Below are 21,191 nucleotides of genomic sequence, written 5' to 3' on the forward strand. Positions count from 1 at the left end.
TTGTCTCTAAAACATTGCCTCACCCATCTGCTATTCTCAACAGAAAATGTCTGTATTGACCTATTTCACTTTAAAACATGAGGAAAAGATTAGAAATAAGGCCAACAAATCAACTGAGTGGCCAGTAAAAGCCATGCTCTTATCAGTGTGACTGTATGCCCCGGCCATGGGTTGCCAAGGTTTGGAGGTGCCGAGATAGTGATAAGCCAGATCCAGGTTTGCTTACAAGGAGACTTTACTTAGTACTTACAGCACACAGGTGTACCCAATGGTTGGATCAGACAGCTCCTCTGAACCCAGAGCCAAGGAGTACAATGGGCTTTATATCATACATGTCAGCAGTGAGGCAGCATGACTACGGCAAGCGTTAATTAGCATTCAACTTTCCCAGCATAGGCTAACAGTGCTTGGTCAGAAGGGAAACAATCAGAACTTTCCCAGCAGAGACACCTGCAGCTCGGCCTAAACAGCACCTCACTTCTCGGGCGCTTCCTAGGCCCTGATAAGATAACCGGTAGCTTGTTAGCATGGAATGTGCTGAGACGGCAATATGAACCTTTGACTCATCTTACCAATCAAGAAGCCTACTAGCAGGAAAACTGCAGCTGATGGACTGAAGTTAGATAGCAGTATGGATCTCTAAGCCCCTCTAAAACTACAGGCCTGGGGCCAATACAGTGACCATGTTGCCATGGAGCTTGTGTCAGGGGAAGGGGAGTCATGTGTCTCATAGATGTTTGCCAAATTAATGGGGGGGGGGGTTCCTGTTGACGTTCTTGCAGCTACGTACAGGTGTAGTGCCTTTCCTTATTGTGCCTTCCCTTGTTCTAGCTCTAGTTGCACCCTCGTGTTACAAGGCTAAATCACGCCCCCCAGTTCCTTTCAGGCTGGGGACCCCTTTTCTACAACTAGAGCCTACTTTTTAGCAAACTGGGCAAGTGCTTTGAGGGTCTTTCAAAGAGAGAAGCACACCCTGGCAAAGAAAGCCTATTGGTTTTATTTTCTATTAGCACCTCTGCAAAGGTGCCCCACTGGCAAAACTTTAAGTGAGTATAAAGTAGCATTATAGAATACAAAAAGAGAGAGATGCTGGTAATATCTTTCAAAATACTGTGTACGAATAAAAACAGCAGCTGAGATGCTAGTGGGAGGCTGTTGAGCAGAAATCCCCCCTCTTTGCTCCCCAGTGGGATTTCTGCCTGTCTGCCCCTCCTTGCCTCAGGCGGCCTCAAGTGCCCCAGCCATTGCTGCCCACGGGGCACATGAGCCTCGCAAGGTGCACCAGTGACTAGAGAGCCTTCTTTGCTTCAGGGATCACGTAGTCCAAACCAACGGCAATCAGTGTCCGAAAGGTGCCAAGCAGTGAGTGCGTGTCCCCTCTTCTGTGGCGCTGGAACTGAGCTCCCCCGAGAGAGTTGAGGGCAAGAAGCACAATTGTCTGGCTCAGGTCTGAGCACCTGGCTCAGTGGCGTTGAGCTGCCTCCACAGCTGCAAGCTCACAGCTCTCATTTGCTGGATGGCCTCCTCTTGGGACTCCAGCCACTGGGCGAGGACACGGAGGGACTCACGCTGCAGGACTGTAGAGGAGAGAAGTGGAGACTATCATGCTGTGGACTGTCGAGTGGAGACTGTGTGACTATCGTGCAATGGTTATACAGCCTCTCTGTTTCGCAGATGGTTTTTATACCGACATGTACCACCCTGTTGTATCCCAGAGCCTTCAGCCTGTGTGTTTTAGCTGGTGAAATTTGCCAGTTCCACTCGTAGGTTTTGGACCACACCTCCCATCAGCCCCAGCCAGCATACACAGTGGGCAGGGATGATGGGAGGGCACCAGATGCAGGAAGGCTGCACTAAAGGGACCGGGTGTATGAGGCTGCCTGCTGGAGACCTGCAATCCAAGGAGTTCTCTGGAGAGGCCTTCTGTGATCTGTGTGGCTACCACTGGCCCCCAGTTGCAAAGGCCCAGCCCTGTTAGATTAGTGCACTTGTGGGCAGAGGCGCAGACAGAGCTCAGGGCAGCTCAGCTGTTCAGCACCCTCTGGGCCATCCTGCCTTCTTTTGAAGGGAAACATCCCACCTATTACCATCAGTTAGACCATCCCTAACTGTCATGTGAAGTCCTTGGATGCTAGGCAGCATTGGCTATCAGCATAATAGGCTTGTATGTTGCCTGGACAAAGGCAAACAGGAGTCTTCCCTGTTGCTCCATCACTTCTACAAAATACGTGATGTATTTTACATATAGAGGACAATACCCAATGGTGTCATTTCGCAAACTCATGGAGCGCTAGCAGAGTTCTGCTAAAGCTTTCCATTGCACAAAAGGTTGCGCGACAGGTTGCACAAAAGTAACGCGCAATGGAGTGTGCAACCTCGCACAAAGGTAACTTTAGTTGGATTCTCCTCGTGCACATAGTTTGGAACTTAGTTTCCGCTAGTGCAGTGTCATTTGTGGAATGACCCAGTTGAATACTGCCCAGGCTGTTAATTAAATGGATACTATGAGAACTAAGCGGAATGGGGATGATACCAATGGCTAAAGTCCTCTGGCTAGGGGCTGGGAGTCTACATAATTCTGTCATTTCATTATTCTCTCCTTATCTCCACTGGTGGTTGAAGGAGGGCTTGGAAAAGCTAACTGTTTCAGGAATGCACGGTGCTGCGGAACTGGGTCCTTGAGCACTATATGGCATCACCATGCTGATAATGTATAACTTTCTGGCAACTTCCTGTTCTCTTCTTCCTGGGAGAACAATGAGAGGCTGACACTGCTGCAGCAGTAGCTGCACTTCTGGGAGAGGGTGGATAGGAATGTAAATGCTGAAGGGAGAGCAGGGTGGACTGGGTCAGGATTTATGGTGGACAGATTTTGTTTTAGTACATTGATAGCCCACTTTTCCACTAGAGTTGTCAAAGTGGCTCACCATATTTATAAAATACAATACGCACAGCAAGAAGCACATGCTAAATCACAAAACCTGAGTACCTTTGGAGTAGGAGCCAATATTTGATGTTCCTCCCCATAGGGCAGTTAATGTCAATTAGCCTGGTGGGGTTAGTCCCACTGGAGCAGGTCCTGATGTTCCCGTTGCATGTTCCTGGCTTCCTCACACCTCCTTCCTTCCCACAGGACAGTTAATGTCAATTTGAAAGTGCTCTGTGTTCATTGAGAAGGTGTGTGGTGTTTTAAATTGTAATTTTTACTTGAATGCTAATGATAAATAGTTCAGTTGCTTTGGATATCCAGGAGCACAGTCTGACTTTATGGCACTTTCTCCAGCATTACCCAGAAGGCCCACTATGAGGCACCATGGCTCCTCAATTTCATACCATCAAAAAACTTCCTCTTGGATACAGCTTAGGGATATCGGAGAAATCTGTTTGGAGTGTGGAGTTTGATGAATTTTCCTAGTTTTGACCCCCATGGACTTTGTTTTGGTTCCTGCTTTGGCACCTGACTCAATCTGCAGTGAGTCGGACCAGTTTGTGGATTTTCCAGGCATTTTGCGCATTTTTGTGCAGGTTCTGCAATTTGTGAATTTCTGAGTATTTTGTACAAATTTGGCCATACTTTGCACAAATTGCTCAGACAATTGTGGAACCTGCTGGAAAAATGTACAAAGAAGTTCCCAGAGTTCAGGAAAACCCAGCAGCTTGGCTTGCAAACCCAAATCGTGCTGTATATGCTGCAGAACTTGTCGAGTCAATACAGAACTGGGTTTCCCAGTGATGGACATCCCTACTTCAAACTGAGATTACTCAGACTGTGAAGTGTTTGGGTTGCACACAACTATTCTCATCACTTGCCCCTTTGGTGGCTACTGGGTTCTACCAGGAGCATCTTCTTTTCGGCCCACTCAAGAACAACCCTGCAGGCCCCAAACTTACCACTCAGATAGACAGCCAGTGTGGCTAGGCCAAGGCTGGCCATTACTAGCACGCCCAGGAGTGTGAAGAAGCCTGTGGGGCAACATGTGGGGCTGAAGCAGGGGCAGCAGGGGGAATTGGAGATGAGGTGGAAATTCGGGACCGGTAGAAAGGATGGTTCGTCTTCATTGGGGAAGATGAAATGCTTGGAGGAAGCACTGTGAGGAGTCCATGGGGTGTTAGGCTGAGATTGGCTGCTACCTGAAAAGAAGGGGAAAGACTCATGAGCTGGAGTGATAGAACAGCTATTGTTGGTTATGTTGATGTATCTATTTTTACATTTATATCCCACCAAGGAGCTCATGGTGACATGATCTTCCTCTCCATTGTATCCTCACAACAGCCCTGTGTTGTAGGTGAGACTGAGAGTCAGTGACTGGTCCAAAGTCACCGAGTGAGCTCCATGGCCAGGGCAGGTGGACTAGAACCCAGGTCCCTCCAGTCCTAGTCCAACACTCTAGCCACAGCACCACACTGGCTCTTGCATTACTAGCCTATGTAATACCCCAGTGCCAGCTCAGCCTACAGGGGTCTGGATTTCATGATGAAAAGCCACTACTGTTCTGTGGTCAATAAAGGTTTTTACTGCAGGGTGGGGCTTGGTTACCCTGGCCATGCTGGAGGATGCTAAAGATCCAGTTAGGATGCTGTGGAGTACATACCTTCAGACGCCTTGACACTCTCGGGTCTGCTGGATGCATAGTGCAGGTCGCTAATGGATTCCACTGCATGCAAGTTGATTTCTGCCATGTCGTCATCACTGAGTTCAATGAGTTCCCTATCCGAGGAAGCAGCGTCCTTCACCATAGTGTCTGCACAGAAAGAACAGGGGTTTGGGAGATGAGAGGTGGTACACTTGCTCAGAGGTGAAACTAGACCACCCTGTCCCAGTCCCTTTGGAAACTGTTCTGCTCAGGTGCTCCTGATAACATTTCTAAGGTTAGTAATGTCAGTTCCTGTGTAAACAAGAGGGAAACATAAAAGAGTTCCTGGAGAGAAGCTTACTTTATGTTTAGAGCGGGGGTGGGCAACACATAACCTGTGGGCCACATGTGGCCCATCATGGCCATTTGTGTGACCCCACTGCCGCTGTAGACAACTACGCTGCCCTGAAATCCTGGCAACTCTGCTGGGAAACAAGGGTCCGCGCTCCCCAAGCGTCCTCTTTCCCAGCAAAATTGAGGTTTCTGCAGGGCAGCAGGATGCACCTGATGGCTCCCTTCATGTGCCTGGTCTCTGTGGAATGTGGCTCCTGACAGCCCACCGAACAGCTGTTTGGTGGACTATCAGAGACCCATTTGCTCAGAAATAAAATGTGTGCTCGCCACATGCTGTTTTCCCATCAGAATCACTGGGATTTTTCCAGCAGCCACCACTTCCGGGGGGCTGGAGGGCTTTGCCCCCTGCCTGGTTCCCAGGCCTCTAAGCTTTGTAAGTTATGGAACCCCTAGTTTAGAGCATTAACCGTAACTTCTTACAGAACATAATGGGTCTCCCTTGGAACATACACAGTCGTAAAGCAGATGCACTTGAACTGGTAGTGCTGGTCCAAGGCATTGCTAGCTTGCTAACTACAGCAGACTTGTAAATCAGCCTCTCAGAGTTACTAGCCTGTACAAAACAACCCACCAGCAACAGCTGGTCTGCTGAGGGCTGACTACAAGGAGGGGAGACCTGCATTTCTGTGTTGGGTGTGGAGGAAGGACTTTCCCTTCCCTAGCAACCCACTCGGTTTCTATGCTAGGTACAGAGGGGGAATAGCACATATAATCCATCTTCTGCCATGCTGTTCACTTGCTGACACTGAATTCCAAGCATGTGCCTGAATGCAGTTATTAGTTGCTTCTGGCTAACAGGCTAATGCTGAAATGCAATGCTGAATGCAGTGGAGACTGGTGGCTCCGATTTTGACAGGGCTATGATTCAATTCTGGGTTTCAGCCAGAACCAGCCAGAACTCTAAAGGAGCTGTCCGAGGTGCTGAGACCTGTCCCCAAAATACTGGAGCCACCAGCCTCCACTGGCTGAATGATGACATTTCAATTTTGAGAATGAGTGAAATGAATGTACACTCTGTTCCCACCAATCAAGAAAGGGCCTAGGGTCTAATTATAGACTCTTCACACCGTCAAACTAATGGCATTTCGAGAATGGCAGATGTGCAAGCAAGGAGTGCCGGAGGGGTTCATATCTGGGAAACCAATATTCCCCAATATGGAGCCATGCTTTCTTTGCAAGGCCTAGCAAGGTGGTTTTTTGTGCCTGTAACTTTAAATGGCAATTATAAGAATCTAAACTGAAAGTTGTTGGTTTTTAAGATGTATTTATAGTTCTATAGTAGTTAGGACTCTAAAGTCCACTGTGCTGCCTCCTTGCATCTGATCCAGCTACCTGTGTTGTAGCTTCAGTCCTTATGCAGCAAAAGGGGTTTGTTTATTACAGTTATTTATAGCCTGCCTTTCAGGATATAAAGTCTTTCAAGGTAGGTTACAAGTAACATCAAAATGCATTTCACAGAAAAATAACATCAAAATTTAATACATTTTCCAGATCCCTCCCAAAGGGCAGCCCGTGGTAGATGCCCCTGTTGGCAGTGAGTAAGAGGACACGCCAGGTGAAGGAGGCTCCAGGTTTTCTTCAGCTGCCTCCTTCACTCTCCTTTAACAGTGTTTCTTTTAAACGTACAGAGCCATCAAGACATAATAGGAATCTCACCAGGTTGCTTGTGGATATGATGGGAAGGTACTTATCAACAGTGGTGAAGTGGTGAATTCTGAAGTGCAGGTGTTCATCATGAGAATCCCCATAGCCACACCCCCAAGGAGAGTCCAAAAATGCAGGCAACCTCTGTTGATCCATGCCAATAAACCAGTTCTAGGAGTTTTCATCTGCTAGGAGCAGGTATTTTGTAACTGCCCATTCAAGACCAAGCCACCTCAAAATATTTCACATTACAACAAGGATCAGGGAAGTCTGAGAAGGGTGGCAGATGACATCAGCATCCCTGCTAATAAAAAAGTGCTGATGCCACATCCCTGAGAGCCCTGGCTCCACAACATTGCTGATCAAAGTTGCACAAGCATACTTGTCTTGAGTACTGGGGTTACCTCCCTAGTCATCTGCGTCATGGATTATTCCGCCTATGTGAGTTATATAGATTGCGGTCCACCTAAACAAGTGAGCAGACAGAGTGCATGCTTCCTGGAGGTAGCAGTTTCGCTCATGGTAAACCAAGCATAAGAGCTGGATTACGATCTATAATAAGCCAAAGTTCCCGTTGAATTAGTATGTGCAAATTTCTCCTTCCCCTGATTTCAGTTTTTGAACACCCATGTTGCCTGCAATGGCTCATATACTCCTTCCTTTGGCCATCAGACACTGAAAGGACATTAATTTCAAAAACAAAACCAGATCCAGCCCTTGCTCAAGTTGCACTTTTCATTCCAATTATACCATTGTGGTTCAGGAGCCAGAGGGGCTGTGCTATTAAAATCCAGACACAGCCTCCCTCGGTCACTGATCTTGAATAAGTTTTACTTGAGTAAAGTAATTTTCCTCTAGCATGTAGAAAGGACTTCTTTCACAAGTGTGTTCTTTTGTTTCATTGACTAGTATATTTATGTAGAGTAGCTGAGGTGGCCAAAGCTGGGCTTCTGGCACACTTTGGCACAGTTGATGCTGCCATGGGTCAACCTAAAAAGTGGGCACTGCCCATTATTTTATCCATGGAGTAAACAGGATATGACTGGAGCAATGTTCCCTGCCCTGGGAGATGCTTCCCTTGATGTGCAGCAGATCACAGGTCAGCCTTTGGCTCTTCAGGCAGCCAGTCAGTCAGACAGGGCTGTAGCTCTCATCACAATGCTACTGTATGCAATGCAAGCCAGTGCAGTGGTGGTGATGGCAGCTCTCCTTTACTCCTTCCGTAGGAGGCAGAAGGCAGCCCATGGAGATGGACTGGCGGGGAAAGACCTAAGCAGAACCCTCAGCACTTGTGATCCTCAGGCCATCTCCCATTACCAGTCCCTTGGGACTGCTGAAATCCTTGGCTTTAATATTTTGGATTTTGCCACTTAGGACAATATGCTACACTTACCTCTGCTGTGTGCTGCCCTTCCCCATTTAAACTTCTTAGCAGCAGCCCAGGAACAACATTTTCCCTGCCTCTTCAGCAGGGGTGGAATCCTGGGCCATATCTCAGGGCCCAATAAGCCTTAATATAACTGCTGGCCTCTTCCCGTGTCCTGATTGGACACATCACACAGAGGCTCAGTTCTCAAGCTACAGAAGCTGCAGGCCTCAGATGGGAGAGAAATTGGGTTCAGTTTGTTTTTGACCAGAATTTATCCAATTCGCACCTCCCTGAACCAAACATATCCCGAAGACTGTACATTTCTGAGCTTGTGATTCGAGCAACACCAAAACGTGGTTGAAAAATGCGCACGTTTGGAAAAAATGCATGTGTTTGAAAAATGTGCATGACAAAATGTATATATATTCAAAAAATATGCAGAAACACTCTTTAGTCAATGGGACAAAAATGCATACATTTGAAAATATGCACAACTGATGTATACTTTTGGGAAAGTGCACACAAATGCACATGAATCTTCCAACACAAAGCTCACATCCACTATGAACCCAAGCTGGAGCAAGCTTCAAGCCGGAGAACCTTGCTGGAATCATGGTTTGTGGAGTCGCACATCCTGACCTCAGATATGTGTTGCTGCTGCTGCTGCTTTTTTGCTGCCGTTCTTCACCCTCACAAAACAGCATTACACTTTCACATTCACTTTGAAGACCTTTTCACATTTACTGGACCTTCTCTTTGTCTTGTCTTTTCCATCTTGTCAAGCTGTTCAACAGTGACATACCAAGCAAAAACTGAAGAGGGGAAGCTTTTCCTGACATAGAGATGTGGCAATGGGGAAAGCTTCACTTGCTGGACTTCTGCCTGTCATATAGTTGTTAAAGGAACAAAACCCTGCTGTGGAAACACCCACCACTACCACCAAGCTGTAATCCTGTACCTGGGCAGGAATGCTTTCATGATTAGAGACATGTTGCTAAGTAGATCTTGGCTTACATTGACAGGCACTTTGTGATCATATTTTTCAAGGGCACAAAGGACGCGGACAGCATAATTACACTTTAAGGAAGCACTTAACAGTTTTTACTTCATGTTAAGGATGTTGAAAAGGGGAATGAGGAGGGCTACAGTACATGAGTGCCTGTAGTAAGAATGGGGCAAGTTAAATAATCTAAATAAACACAGAATAAACTGTCAGAAGAGTACTATAAAATGCTTTGGTTGTGCGGAGAAAAATAGTCTGTAAAAAACACCTCGTGTGAGGACAAAATTATTACATCTTAGTCAGAACACAAGTGAACTGGGCCAATACATGTTCTTCTGGAATATCATTAACATACATTTATATTTATTTTTTTAAAAACCAACTGCAAAGGTAAGCAGGAGATTTCAGTACCGAGTTCCAGGAGTAAAGCAGCAAAGCAAAGCAAATAATTAAGGGTGCAATCCTACCCAGATGCCCATCAGCCTCCGAACTCAGAGACTGACAGGCCTTCCTTTGCTTAGTGAGAGGAGCGCAGAGGCGATCATCGCCTCCGCCCTCCCTCCGCTTTCCATTTTAGGTAGACGGGCTTCGGAGAGTGGGAGAGAAGGAGGCCTGGGCAGACAGAAGACTGTTCGTAAGCCAGCCACCTGGGGCTCCTCCCCTCCCTGCCCACAGAAGCGCCCCCTTTTCCTCCTCTTCAGGCTCGTGTTTGTTTGCATGCTCCTAGAGGCAGCAGGCGTGGGTCTTTCTGTGCGGGCTGCAAGGGGCGGGGGCGGGGTGGGGGAGCTCAGACTCCTACTTCCAGGCTGGAGTGCTGACTCCGCCCTCGGATCCAGGAATCCGAACTATCCTATCCCAGACACTGTCTAAGGGCCATAGGATTGCTCTCTAAGTGACTCCTAATGCCACTTTGAAGCACTCGAAGGAGATAGTACCACTTGCCTTTCTAAACGACTAGGAGATTCCCCTCCCCCTCGGCAGCACATCCCTGCTATCACCCCCACAGCAAAGCTCTCCCCTACAATATAAATGGGATGATGGAAGAGACAGTGAGGGAGGGGCTGTAGCTCAGTGGTAGAGCACCTGCTTTGCATGCAGAAGGTTGCAGGTTCGATCCCTGGCCTCTCCAGGTGGGGCTAGGGGAAACCCCTGCCTCAGACCCTGGAGAGTCGCTGCTAGTCAGTGCCAATAACGCTGAGGTAGATGGGGCGTGAGCAGCTCCCTGTGTTCCTATGAAGCTTAGGAATGGGCTCTCACACAGCTGTTCAGTCTGCCGTCGTGGTCTCTGAGTCAGGAGCTTCTGGTGACCCTGACTGGACTGCACCTGACAGGCTTTTGTGGCTTGGACTGAAGGAGAAGTGGGAGTGACTCAGCCATTTTGGAGAGAGTGAGCAAGTGCATGTGGCGATGGTGGGGAGTATTAACTAACTCTCATTCAAATGGATTCAGGTAATTTTCCTCCCTCTTGCCTGTGCCCAACTCAGGCTCCCCACAGCCAGGATTTCAACTCTTTTGAAGCTGTCCAGCTCCAGCATGTGTTTTCCCAGGCTCTGCTTTTTGACCTTTCAGGTCTATGCCGGCTACAGCTGCACACCAGGACAAAAAACTCTCTGGAAGGTGCCTTGCTGTCTCTCAGGCCCATAAGAAGCCACAGGTTCACCCGAACCAGGATTCTGCCCCCCACCCCCATACATTGTGCCTAGAGCAGCTCAGCTTCTCTCTCTTTCAGGACGTCCTCGTCACAGCTCACTGTGCCAGCGATATCAGCACAGAAGCTGGACTCTGTCGTTTGATTATGGTGACCTGGCTGAGGCCCAGCACCAGAAAAAGTTATGCTACCCTGGACCTTTGTTCACCTATCATTGCAATGGCAGAAGCCGTCCTGTTCAAGGACTGCAGCCAAACACTTCCAAAGAGGTGCAGTGCCTTTACATTTGCCCTTTCCCCACCATACTCTTACATGTTCTCTACAACCCGGCCCCCGAAACAGACCATACCTTCTCCAATCTCGCTGGACATCCCTATAGCCAGACTCCTGTGGCTGCTCCAGAGGCAACTCGAGACGGGGGGGGGGGGGGGAGAATCTGTCTGGAACAAGCTATGAGAGGCCTGTGCAGATCCCCTGGGAACTGTTGGGAAAGTAAACACAGGCTTCTGGCTGTCACATCAGCTGCTCAGGCTTAAAATAGGACTAAAAGCAGTCCAAGGAGGAGCTATAGACAGAGACAAAACAGAGGGTCTGAAGAGGATACAGCATGGGCTATATTAGGCTGGAACAGAGGGCGCAAGCTTGGAGGGGGCAGGTTGGAGAATGAGCGACACGACTATTGGGGTGGGGTAGGGTGGGGTATAGCACCAGTGTCCTAAACACAGCAAAGGTGAAATGAGGATGGAAGAGCCAATATGGTAGAGTGGGAAAACGCTGTAGCTCTTAGGGTGGAGAAATGGAAGACGCTGAGACTCCCTGACACCAGATACCCTCTGAACAGAGGGTTTTTTTTCTAGGTAAGTAGCAGTGAGCATCTAAGCTGCAATGTACATCTCCCAAGCATTTCTCAGAGCCTCTATGGACAAAGAAGCACATTGTACTCTGACGCATGGAAAGGGGGGTAATAAGCAATTGTAGCTGTGTGGAATGTCGGTGGAGGTGCTGGTCCCCTACAGCTATCCCCTACAGAAGGCTGAATATGTTCATCAACCAAAAGCTGGAGACTTGGTTTCATCTCTTGGTATCAATAACCAAAAGGGAATATCATTGCTCTAGTGTCCCATTGGCAATATGGAACTGGATTCTGGCCTTTCCATTATCAAGATTGGAACCAGATTTAGGTGCATGCAACTGGACTGGTGGAAGTAGACATTCCTGTACCCCTCCTCCCCATAGCCGCTCCTTCAGCCCCCTGCAAATGCTACGCAGAGGATTGGGGAACCTGCTGAATGGAGTGAACAGAGTGCACGGAAGGAGGGGGAATCTCTGAAAATTGGGTGGAGGCACCTTCCCTAAGCAGAACCCTTCCATCAATGGAAGACAAATGCTGGATCCAATCCTCAGCTCTTTGGGGACTAGTCAAGGTTGGAACCTTGAGGTGGCCCTTCCTGCAAACAGTCATCCTAAAACAGCACTTAGCCAGTCACAATATTCCATTGCGAAACGTTTGAACTACTTCTGTAGGCAAGGACATCTCACAAAAAGAAGAGAATCAGAAATTTATTTATTTATTTATTGCATTTATACCCCGCCTTTCTCCCTCTCACAAGGAACTCAAGGCGGCTTACATTATCCTCCTCCTCACCATTGTATCCTCACAACAACAACCCTGTGAGGTAGGTTGGGCTGAGAGTCTGTGACTGGCCCAAAGTCACCCAGTGAGCTTCCATGGCCAAGTGGGGACTAGAACCCGGATCTCCCGGCTCCCAGTCCGTCACTCTCACCACTACACTACACTGGCTCTGAATGAAGCAAGATGCAGATTGTTTCCCAGAGAGTCAATGTTATATATGTCCTTATATCATTTTGTAGACATGTTAACAAGTTAGACCCCAGAGTAGTGAGCTTGAGATGACATTTCCCCTTGTTTCAAATGGCCAAGTGCCAAAAGAAATCTATCCAAAAAACCACAGGCATGCATTTTGAAGCCCTTTATCTACCAAACCTTCACATTCTGTTCTTTGATGTTTGTGTGTGTATTTGTCAGTTGACCTTGATATTTCTCTGATACTGACGATTTGCTTGTTGATATTCAGCATTTAATAATAAATAGATGGGAATGCAGAACAATGTACAACTAGCAGAATTACACAACCTGAGCAGAGAAATTCCTTGATCTCTCTGGATGGCAGTAAGCCATTCTCCCAGTTAATGATCTACACTACAACACCCAGATAAGCCCATGCAGCCACATGTAAACATTCTTTGTAGTCTTTCAGACATAATCAAGCAGAAAATGATCTTTAAATTAATTATTATTACCATTAAGTTGGGCTTGCTCCCAAATAAAACATAGCTGAATTCTGATGACATTTAACGTGGCAAGGACAGAATTTCAGTTTAAAAATCCAAATGTTGGAAATTTTCCACATTTAATTCCCCCCTGCCCCAGACACCTTGGCTAATGAGATGTACAATTCATATAACAATACCGCAGTACTCCTATATTAAGGCTACAACCCCATACACACTTACCCAGGAGTAAGTGGGACTTATTCCCCAGTAGACACGCATAGGATCACATTGAAAGCATCAGACCAGAGACAAGGCAGAAGACAAAACACATCACTTTTATGCTGATAATTTAAGAAAGCACAAAGAATTGTTCTGAAGATTGTTTTATTTAAGTCAGATTACATCAATTTTTAGCCCATTAATTTCTCATACCATTACTCTAACATCATCCAGAACATCGTGCTTTAACTATTTGGGGACTGGATAGAAAGGTGAGAGGTTACGGCTTGTCTCCTGAAGAAATGCATTATTGGACCATTATAGTGCCATCTACGTATAACTACTAGGAGGCTGTCAGCCTTATGTTTCAGAGGAAGGGTTAAAACCCTTCTCTCTTGATGCAATGTCAGTATGGGCTGGTGTCAGAACAACTGCTGATGGTTTAGCAGTTTGACATCTGATTTTATGTTCTAATTACCATACTTCTATAGTCTTATGAATGTACAGAATTAGCCACAACAGCTTAATGGACCCACCAGGTTCAGAGGTAGTCTGCCTTTGAATATCTGCTGCTGGTGGGGAACGTGTTCCTGCTGCTTGTGAGCTTCCGGGAAGAATCTGGCAGGCCATTGTTTGAAAAAGGACAGTGGGCTCAGTGAACCCTTGGTCTGATCCATCAGGGCTCCTCTTCTTCTTTTGATCTTGCTAGTGTTAAGAACAGAAGAAGAGCTGTGTTGGGTCAGACCAAAGGCCAATCTAGTGCAGCATTTGGAACATAGAAAGTGGCCTCATTTTGAGCCAAACCATTGATCCATCTAGCTCAGGATGATATGCACTGACTGGCAGCGACTCTCCAGGGTCTCCTCTCCAAAGAGTCTTTTCCAGGCCTACCTGGCGATGGCACAAATTGGACATGGGATCTTTTGAATGCAAAGCATGTGGTCTGCACTGAGCTATGGCTAGGGATGTTGGAGAAATCCGCAATGGAGCCAAATGAGTTTGGATTTTCATGAATCCAACCCATGGATTCTGCAGGGGATCAGCTTTTCCCCTGTTGGGTGGATTCAGCAGATTGCAGATGGCTTTCTAATTTTCCTGAATTTTGTGCATAGAAAAATATGCAATATAAAAAAAACCTGGCCAAAAATGTGCATTATTTCCCATAGGCTAAAGCATGATAGTGCGCATTTGGGGGGATTTGTATATTTCTGTATGTGCAAAATTGTGCAAATGTGCATTTGGGGGATTTGTGTGTCTCTGCATGTGCAAAATTGTGCAAATGTACAATTTGCACAAATTCAGAAACAAAACAAAAAATAAAATTCCATGGATTGGCAGACAACAGAACGAAAGGCACCTGACAATCCGTGAAACACACACAGAATGGATTTTACACAATCTGTACATCCCTAGCTATGGCCAACCAGTGGCCAACCAGGTGCCTATGGGAAATATTTGGCATTGCTGAGCCAGGAAAGGAGGTATATGCTTGATTGAAGGAGACAAAAATCTAGCAGAGATGAGCCCCAGCTATTATGCAGCTAGACTAGAGCCACCCTAGAACCAGGGAATAGCAAAGCTCAGGACATTCTGGTCTCCCACCATCGTGAAGATTAGTACACAGGCAGACACATGCTTCAGCATAGAAGCAACACATGGGGCTGCCTTATATGGAGTCAGCTATTGGCGCATCCAGCCTGACATTCTTCACCCTGATGGGCAGCAGCTCTCCGAGGTCCCTGGCAGAGGTCTTCCCCAACCCTGACACCTGAGAACCCTTTAACTGGAGATGCTGGGAACTAAAGCTTGGACCTCCTGCATGTTCCCAGCCCCAGCCCTGCCCATTGTTTTAGCAGTTAATGGCCCAGAAGCTGTGGGGAAGGTTAAAAGTGGTGCAGTTATTCCATCACATCATAGGGCAGCCTGATGACCCTCCAGATGAGTTGTACTACAACTCCCATTGACCCCAGCCAGCATAGCTGGGGCTAATGGGAGCTGTAATACTACACATCTGGATGGAGTTGTAGTATACACATCTAGAGGCTGAGGAAGGCAGCCATAGGGTTACAGTAGAAAATGAGCCCTTTCGCTTCCAAGGAGATTCTTGCCCTCCCCGTCAACTGCAACATCTTGTTGGGGAAGATGGTGGCCTTGTTGGTGTTTCAACATCTCCCTCTTTACTAAAGGCATGGGTGCAACCACATTCAGGTTGAGTGTTGGTAAACAGGGCTCAACTTCTAAGGAATTTTATGTTAAATTAAGTTAGACTTAATCCCTACCCCACTCCCACCCCTAGAAATGATGCAAGAGAGGAAGGTGTTGTGCCACTCTTATCCAAGTGTCATGGGCACTATCCAGTAGGTGTCATGAGCACATCTCCCTTCTACACTGTGAACAGTGGGAAATAGCCAATTATCAGGTACAAAATATACCAGTTTAGGCTGGGAAAATGTTATGCCTTTGCAACAGCGGTACAGGTGAGAGGAAAGGAAGCTGAAGCTTGCATAACAGTTGTGCAACTAAGTGTGCTAAAAATAGCCTGGAAAAAGTCAAAGAATCCAGCATGGAGAGGTGCTGAGAATGGGGCCTTTCAACCCACTTGTTTTCTCACAGGTACTAGGCAGGCAGGGAGAGAGAAATGGTTATGATGGAGCAGGTGTGCAGCAGCATTCTGGGTATCCATCACCTTCAAGTTGTAGTGTGAAGTGGGCGGGAGGAACATGGAAACAAAGGAAGCTTGCCTTTTACTGAGTCAGACCCTTGGTCCATGCAGCTCAGTATTGTTGACACTGACTGGCAGCAGCAGCTCTCCAGGATTTCCTGCTCTACCTGGAGATGCTGGGGATTGAACTTGGGACCGTCTGCATGTAAAGCAGGTGCTGAGCAGCATAGACTGAGCATGGATGATGATCATGCTGGGGAACATTTCCATTTCCTAGCATTCTCTCTGCCATGTCACATACAAACTCTGAATACCTTTGTTACAGAAGCTTGTAAGGTACACTCAGTCCCACAACTGTAAAATTGTTAGGGTTGCCAAGTGTCCCTTTATTTTCCCCGATGTGTTTTACTATAGAGTTCTAACAATATCTTAGGCCCTTAACGATAGAACCCCACTGCTCTATATAACACTATAAAATATGGGGAACACAGGAAGCTGCCTTATACCAGTCTGATTATTTGTCCATCTAGCTCAATATTTGTCTGCTTTGACTGGCCCAATATTTGTCTGCTCTCTGGCTCCACTTGCTATCTGATCCTTTAAGCTGGAGATGCCACGAATCAAACCCGAGACCTCCTGCATACAAAAACATAGCTGTACCACTGAGCTATGGCTCTTCCTTGGACACACAAATCTCTAGAGAAGTCTTTGAGAATATTGTCTGACAACTATGATTATTTCAACTGTTTGTGGACAAGACAGTGGGGAGAAAGTATGGTCTGTGTGTCTGCTATTTGTCAACATCTGGACATCATTCGGGAAACCTGCCTCTGCATTCAGAAAATGGAAGGGTCACCCAGCTGAGGAACATTCACTCTCTAGAACAAAATCCATCAAGACTGCCCTTGATTATAGGGCTGGATCTTTGGGAGTAGTTTCTGGAGTTCTGTCTTTTCATCATAAATGGAGGGAGGACAGATGTTTGACTTCATGACAATCCTGTTGTCATGTGCTGCATCATAGATATCATAATACTGTAAAGCCTGGCTGCGCTGTGGTCCCTTGAAGGGTTCTATCCACTGTGGCCTCTCACACCAGACCCCAGTCCAGCCAGGATAGCAGATACACTGAAATTGCTCCCATGCTGACACTTCTGGGTCTAGAAAATCTGTCATCACAGACTCCCTTTCCCACAGCTTTGGGTTCAGGTGAAGAAAGGCTCCCAGCTCATTAGGCTGCCGCCTCACACAACGTCCGTTCCCGTGGCACAACTGGTGGCTGCATCTGCGTGCTGCTGTGGTTACATTGATGACATATGGCCCCAACGTGCTGGTGATGTAATGGCGAAGGCTCCTGCAGCTCTCCTAAAGGAAGGAAGGCTAGAATGAGAGCTTGGAACATTAAGAACGCAAGAAGAGCCCTGCTGGATCAGAACAAAGGCCTGCCTCACCCAAAATTCTGCTCCCACAGTGGCCAGCTAGATGCCTCTGGGAAGCCCATAAGCAGGATGTGAGGGCAGCAGCACCCTCCTGCTCTTGCTCCCCACCACCTGGACACAGATATACTCAGTGGTGCAGCTACAGCTGGACCTTGGGGCTGCAGCCCAGGGGCCCCCCAAATACCCACCCAGAGAACAGCAGGTGATGAGAGAATCAAAGTAGCAGAAGCAAATTCCACTTTATTGCTGTTGTCGGGATGGTGCTATGATTTAACCAAGCATAAAACACAAAATTTTAAAATGCTCAGAATATCATCATCTGGGTTGGTAAACATTCTAACGTATCGGGAATGTGGAAGCAGTTGTAACACATGGAATGGCAGTTTGTGGAGGGAAGAGATATGTTAGTTGTGTGCTTGACAACTGAAGTAATACACAAGGGTGTCTAAACGTCTCCGCATAAGACCAATAGATCTCAAATGACTGAGCTGCACCACTGGGCATAATGCTCTGGTACTGAAGAGAATGGCTTTGCATTATGACTTGTAGCCAGGGATAGCCTTGTACTGCATGAATCTGCCTTTTAAAGCCATCCAAATGGCTGGCCATTGCTACATCCTGTGGTAGCGAGTTCCATAGTTTAACTATGCGCTATGTGAAGAAGTCCTTCCTTTTCTCTGTCCTCAGTCCCCCACCATTCAGCTCCATTGGGTGAAGCTAGGTTCTAGTATTATAAGAGAGGGAGGAAATCGTGCCCCGTGCCACTTTCTCCACACCACGTATCATTTTATACACCTCTATCATGTCCCTCCCCTTATTTGTCTTCTTTTTCTAAACTAAGGGCACAATCCTATGCATGCTTAGACAGATAGAAGCTCTACAACTCCCAGCATGCCCCAGCATGCCCCAGCATGCCTCAGCCAGCCATGCAGGAGTTGCAGGCCTTTTTTCTGCCTAAACATGCATAGGATTGTGCCCTGAAACATTCTTGGGACTGGACCATCTGCCTGGAATTCCTAGAAGGAAGAGCCAGCCACAAGGCCAGGCAAACAGAGTAATTAGTCTGGGCAACAAGAACTTTAGCGGTAAACAAATTATCCTGCCACGAGATCTAACCAAAACTGTGGGGCGGGGTGGAGGAGGAACACTGCCTCATAGCTGCTGGGGATACCAATGTTATGGGAAAGGGCATGTCTGTTTTCAGCCAGAGGCTCACCCTCACCCTAGGGAGCACAAGAAACAAGACAGAGACACTTACGGGTGAATGGGAATAGGAGTGGTCACCCCAGAGCACAACCCCAGCAGCTCCAAGTGCTGCACTCTCTCCAATTGTATATACCAAGTCAGCCTGAATGAAGAAAAGAAATAAGAGAAGCTTATTGTACAAATGATCCTTTGTGTGATATTTAGCCTGCGTTAGGCTGGTTTTCTGGCTAGGTACAAGGGATCCATTTTCAAAGATTTGAAGGTAAATGCGTGACAGAACCATCATTGCCCATGGTATATGTGTTCAGTTTTTCTGTCCCAGTAAGTTCTCTGGCCAAACAAGTGTTAAAGAAAGGGTGGGCAACATGTCCCCCCCCCCTTTTTTGCAGCTCCCAGGTCGAATTTCTTACTCCCAGGTCGAATTTCAGTAGTGGTAGAGTGGCAAAATGGCGTGGGTTTTTTGCCACTGCACTGTGCCAATGAATTTCGGTGGCAAATTTGGCAGTGGGGACAGGAGTGCAGCCCCCCTGACCCCTGGAAGATGCCCACCCCTGGGTTAAAGGCTTTTGCAGTGCTTCAAGAGTCTGACAGACTTGTATGGCCAGAGACATTGTGAGACAGAGACAGATAACGTCTGTACTCCAGGCAAAGATGCTTCTACAGTGCTGCATTTAAGTGTCTGAAAAACTAGTGGTCTCAGGTAGCCTTCTCTGGAATATGAAGGATGCTTATTTGGCCTGTCCCCATCCATCACCACCACACTGGACCAGCCTCTCTGAAGCTGCTTCCTTACTAGGACCCTTTAGCACTGCTGAGATTGCTTTTCTGAAATCAGCAGACCATGGAATTAAACCCAGGGTTCCATGTTTTACTTACTATAGCACTATATTTCCCATAAAAATCTGGCAATGCCCATCCCCAGGGGCAGGATCCTACTATATGATTACTCATCTTGTCCCATTCAACAAAGGTCCCACTTCTCCCTAAATTAAAAGCTTCCTGTAGCCCTTTTCTATAAAAGTGGGTAATTAGTTGCTTCCTGTTCACTCACAGCTTGCTGCACCTTTCAAGAATGGATTGTAATTAGTAAGTTCCTGCAACTGCATTTTTATTATTTGTAATGGTGCAAATGCAAAATTGGACTTGGAAGACCTGGATTCAAACCCACTCCAAGCCATTAGATTCGCTGAATAGCCAATAATTTTCCCTCAGCCTAGTCTACCTCACAGGGCTGTTGCGAGAATAAAGTGAGAAAACTCTGTATGCCATTCTGAGTTCCATAGAGGAAGGACAGGATAATAAATAAATAAAGTACAGCAGAAGCTAATATTCCCTGCAGAAGACAGTTTCCAGCCAAGTAGCAGATGTAACCTTTATTCACCTGCTGCATAGAAGAACCTGTGGCATGCTGCTAGCCCCTTCTCTCAGCATCTCTCACTTCTTACCTCACTTAGGTACCTTGAGGAATGTCTGTAGGAGACTCTGGAGTATGCTATCACAGGAAGGGGCTGCTTCAGGCCAAACTGCGCCACACGGAATGCCTCCCTGAGGCGGTGGTGAACATAACGCTGGCGGTAAGGTGATGGCAGCTTTGGTGGGAGGTAGATGCTAGGGTAGAGAGCTGAGGAAACCTTCCAGAGCCACATGAGCTGATCATTCCACTGGACCTCCATTGGGTTGCAATGCCCAGTGTAGTTTTCTTCTTTCTCCCAGTTGTCATTGAAGCAATCAGGAAATCGGTAGAAGCCCCAGGACCCCTGCAGCCTCATTTCTGTCCCCATATACAGCGTTCTCTCCATAAGCGCCCGAGCTGCCTGTTCAAACTCTACCTCAGCCAAGAGAGATTGTTCCTCGGGGGACAGACCAGCAAATCGTTCCTGCACCCATTGTTCAGAGGCCTTCCTGTACACCTCCTTGGGCCCCCAGTTCCGTCTCCAGAGAGGGCGCCACTCCTCCCAATCAACCACTGCCAGACCTCGGAAGTCGTGGTTCAAAAGTTCTGCGATTTCTTTCGAGGCCCTCTGTAGGTGTTCCTTCAGGTCAACCTTCTGGGGTATTCCTGCATTATGCCATTCACCCTCTGGGGAGATGTAGGGATATAGCCCAAACTTGTTTTTGTAAAAAATAGTCATGTTCTGGCCAAGAAACACGTTGCCTTTGTTCTCCACAATGCCGTAGACCCCAAGAGGTAGAGGGATCCCAAAACGCTCCTGACACCTGGCTGTGGGCATGTTCCACACCACAACAAATGGCTCCTGGTCGACAATGGAGCTGGCCGTTGTCTGCTCCCAGCTAGGCCCTCTCAGGGGTTGGGTGGCCCCAAGGCAGCAGGCAATGCAAACCCAGATGGCTCTGGAGTCCAGGATCATGGTGAATGTAATAAGCCAATGTCTCTTCTGGGGCCCCTCTGGCTTTGTTTACAAATGCATGCCCTGGCAGCAAGAAAGGAAAGGGGAGACTGAGTATGATCTTCTCCCGATCCTGCCATTCACAAACTGCCAACAGCTACAGAGGGCCAGCATAGTGTAGCGCAGGAATGCAGCCTTGAGGCCAAATCCGGCTTTCCTGGGTCCTAGTCTAGCCCTCTGGGGTTCTTCAGATGGCCCCACCCGCTTTTCTTGGCCCCACCCTTGGCCCTAAGCCAGTGGAGGCTGGTGGCTCCGATGTCAGTGGGTGGTGAATCCACTCTGGGTTTCAGTCAGAACTCTAAAGGGGCTGT

General features: G+C 47.4%; 2 protein-coding genes across 4 annotated transcripts in view; both read right to left on the bottom strand.

Moving 5' to 3' along the window:
- Positions 1 to 224: 224 nt before the first annotated feature.
- LSMEM2 (leucine rich single-pass membrane protein 2) lies at positions 225 to 11,046 on the bottom strand. Its single transcript, XM_084839622.1, has 4 exons — positions 11,002 to 11,046; positions 4,593 to 4,742; positions 3,892 to 4,131; positions 225 to 1,577 (listed from the first exon to the last, which is right to left on the bottom strand). The coding sequence occupies exons 1-4, from the start codon at positions 11,021 to 11,023 to the stop codon at positions 1,444 to 1,446; spliced, it is 546 nt and encodes a 181-aa protein (XP_084695748.1). The 5' UTR covers positions 11,024 to 11,046; the 3' UTR covers positions 225 to 1,443.
- A 2,273-nt stretch (positions 11,047 to 13,319) lies between these two features.
- Positions 13,320 to 21,191, bottom strand: part of HYAL3 (hyaluronidase 3) — a 32,672-nt gene continuing 24,800 nt past the window's right edge. For all 3 annotated transcript variants that reach the window (XM_084839625.1, XM_084839623.1, XM_084839626.1), the window contains exons 2-4: positions 19,918 to 20,904; positions 18,525 to 18,614; positions 13,320 to 17,192 (exon numbers count right to left, since the gene is read on the bottom strand). In XM_084839625.1, the coding sequence (XP_084695751.1) occupies positions 16,722 to 17,192; positions 18,525 to 18,614; positions 19,918 to 20,841 (1,485 nt within the window). In that variant the 5' untranslated portion in view covers positions 20,842 to 20,904 and the 3' untranslated portion in view covers positions 13,320 to 16,721. The remainder of the gene's footprint in view (positions 17,193 to 18,524; positions 18,615 to 19,917; positions 20,905 to 21,191) is intronic.

This window comes from Heloderma suspectum, chromosome 2 (genome assembly GCF_057233095.1).
Source record: "Heloderma suspectum isolate Gila_16-S chromosome 2, 16-S_ref, whole genome shotgun sequence".
Taxonomy (NCBI): domain Eukaryota; kingdom Metazoa; phylum Chordata; class Lepidosauria; order Squamata; family Helodermatidae; genus Heloderma; species Heloderma suspectum.

What these genes read in the sequence shown, in the direction of transcription:
- LSMEM2 (XM_084839622.1), bottom strand. Translation starts at nt 11,023, where the DNA reads ATGTCCAGCGAGATTGGAGAAG. An exon ending in GTCCAGCGAGATTGGAGAAG is followed by an intron (nt 4,743 to 11,001) that starts GTATGGTCTGTT and finishes CTTTCTGTGCAG; the next exon opens with ACACTATGGTGAAGGACGCT. An exon ending in GAGTGTCAAGGCGTCTGAAG is followed by an intron (nt 4,132 to 4,592) that starts GTATGTACTCCA and finishes CCTTCTTTTCAG; the next exon opens with GTAGCAGCCAATCTCAGCCT.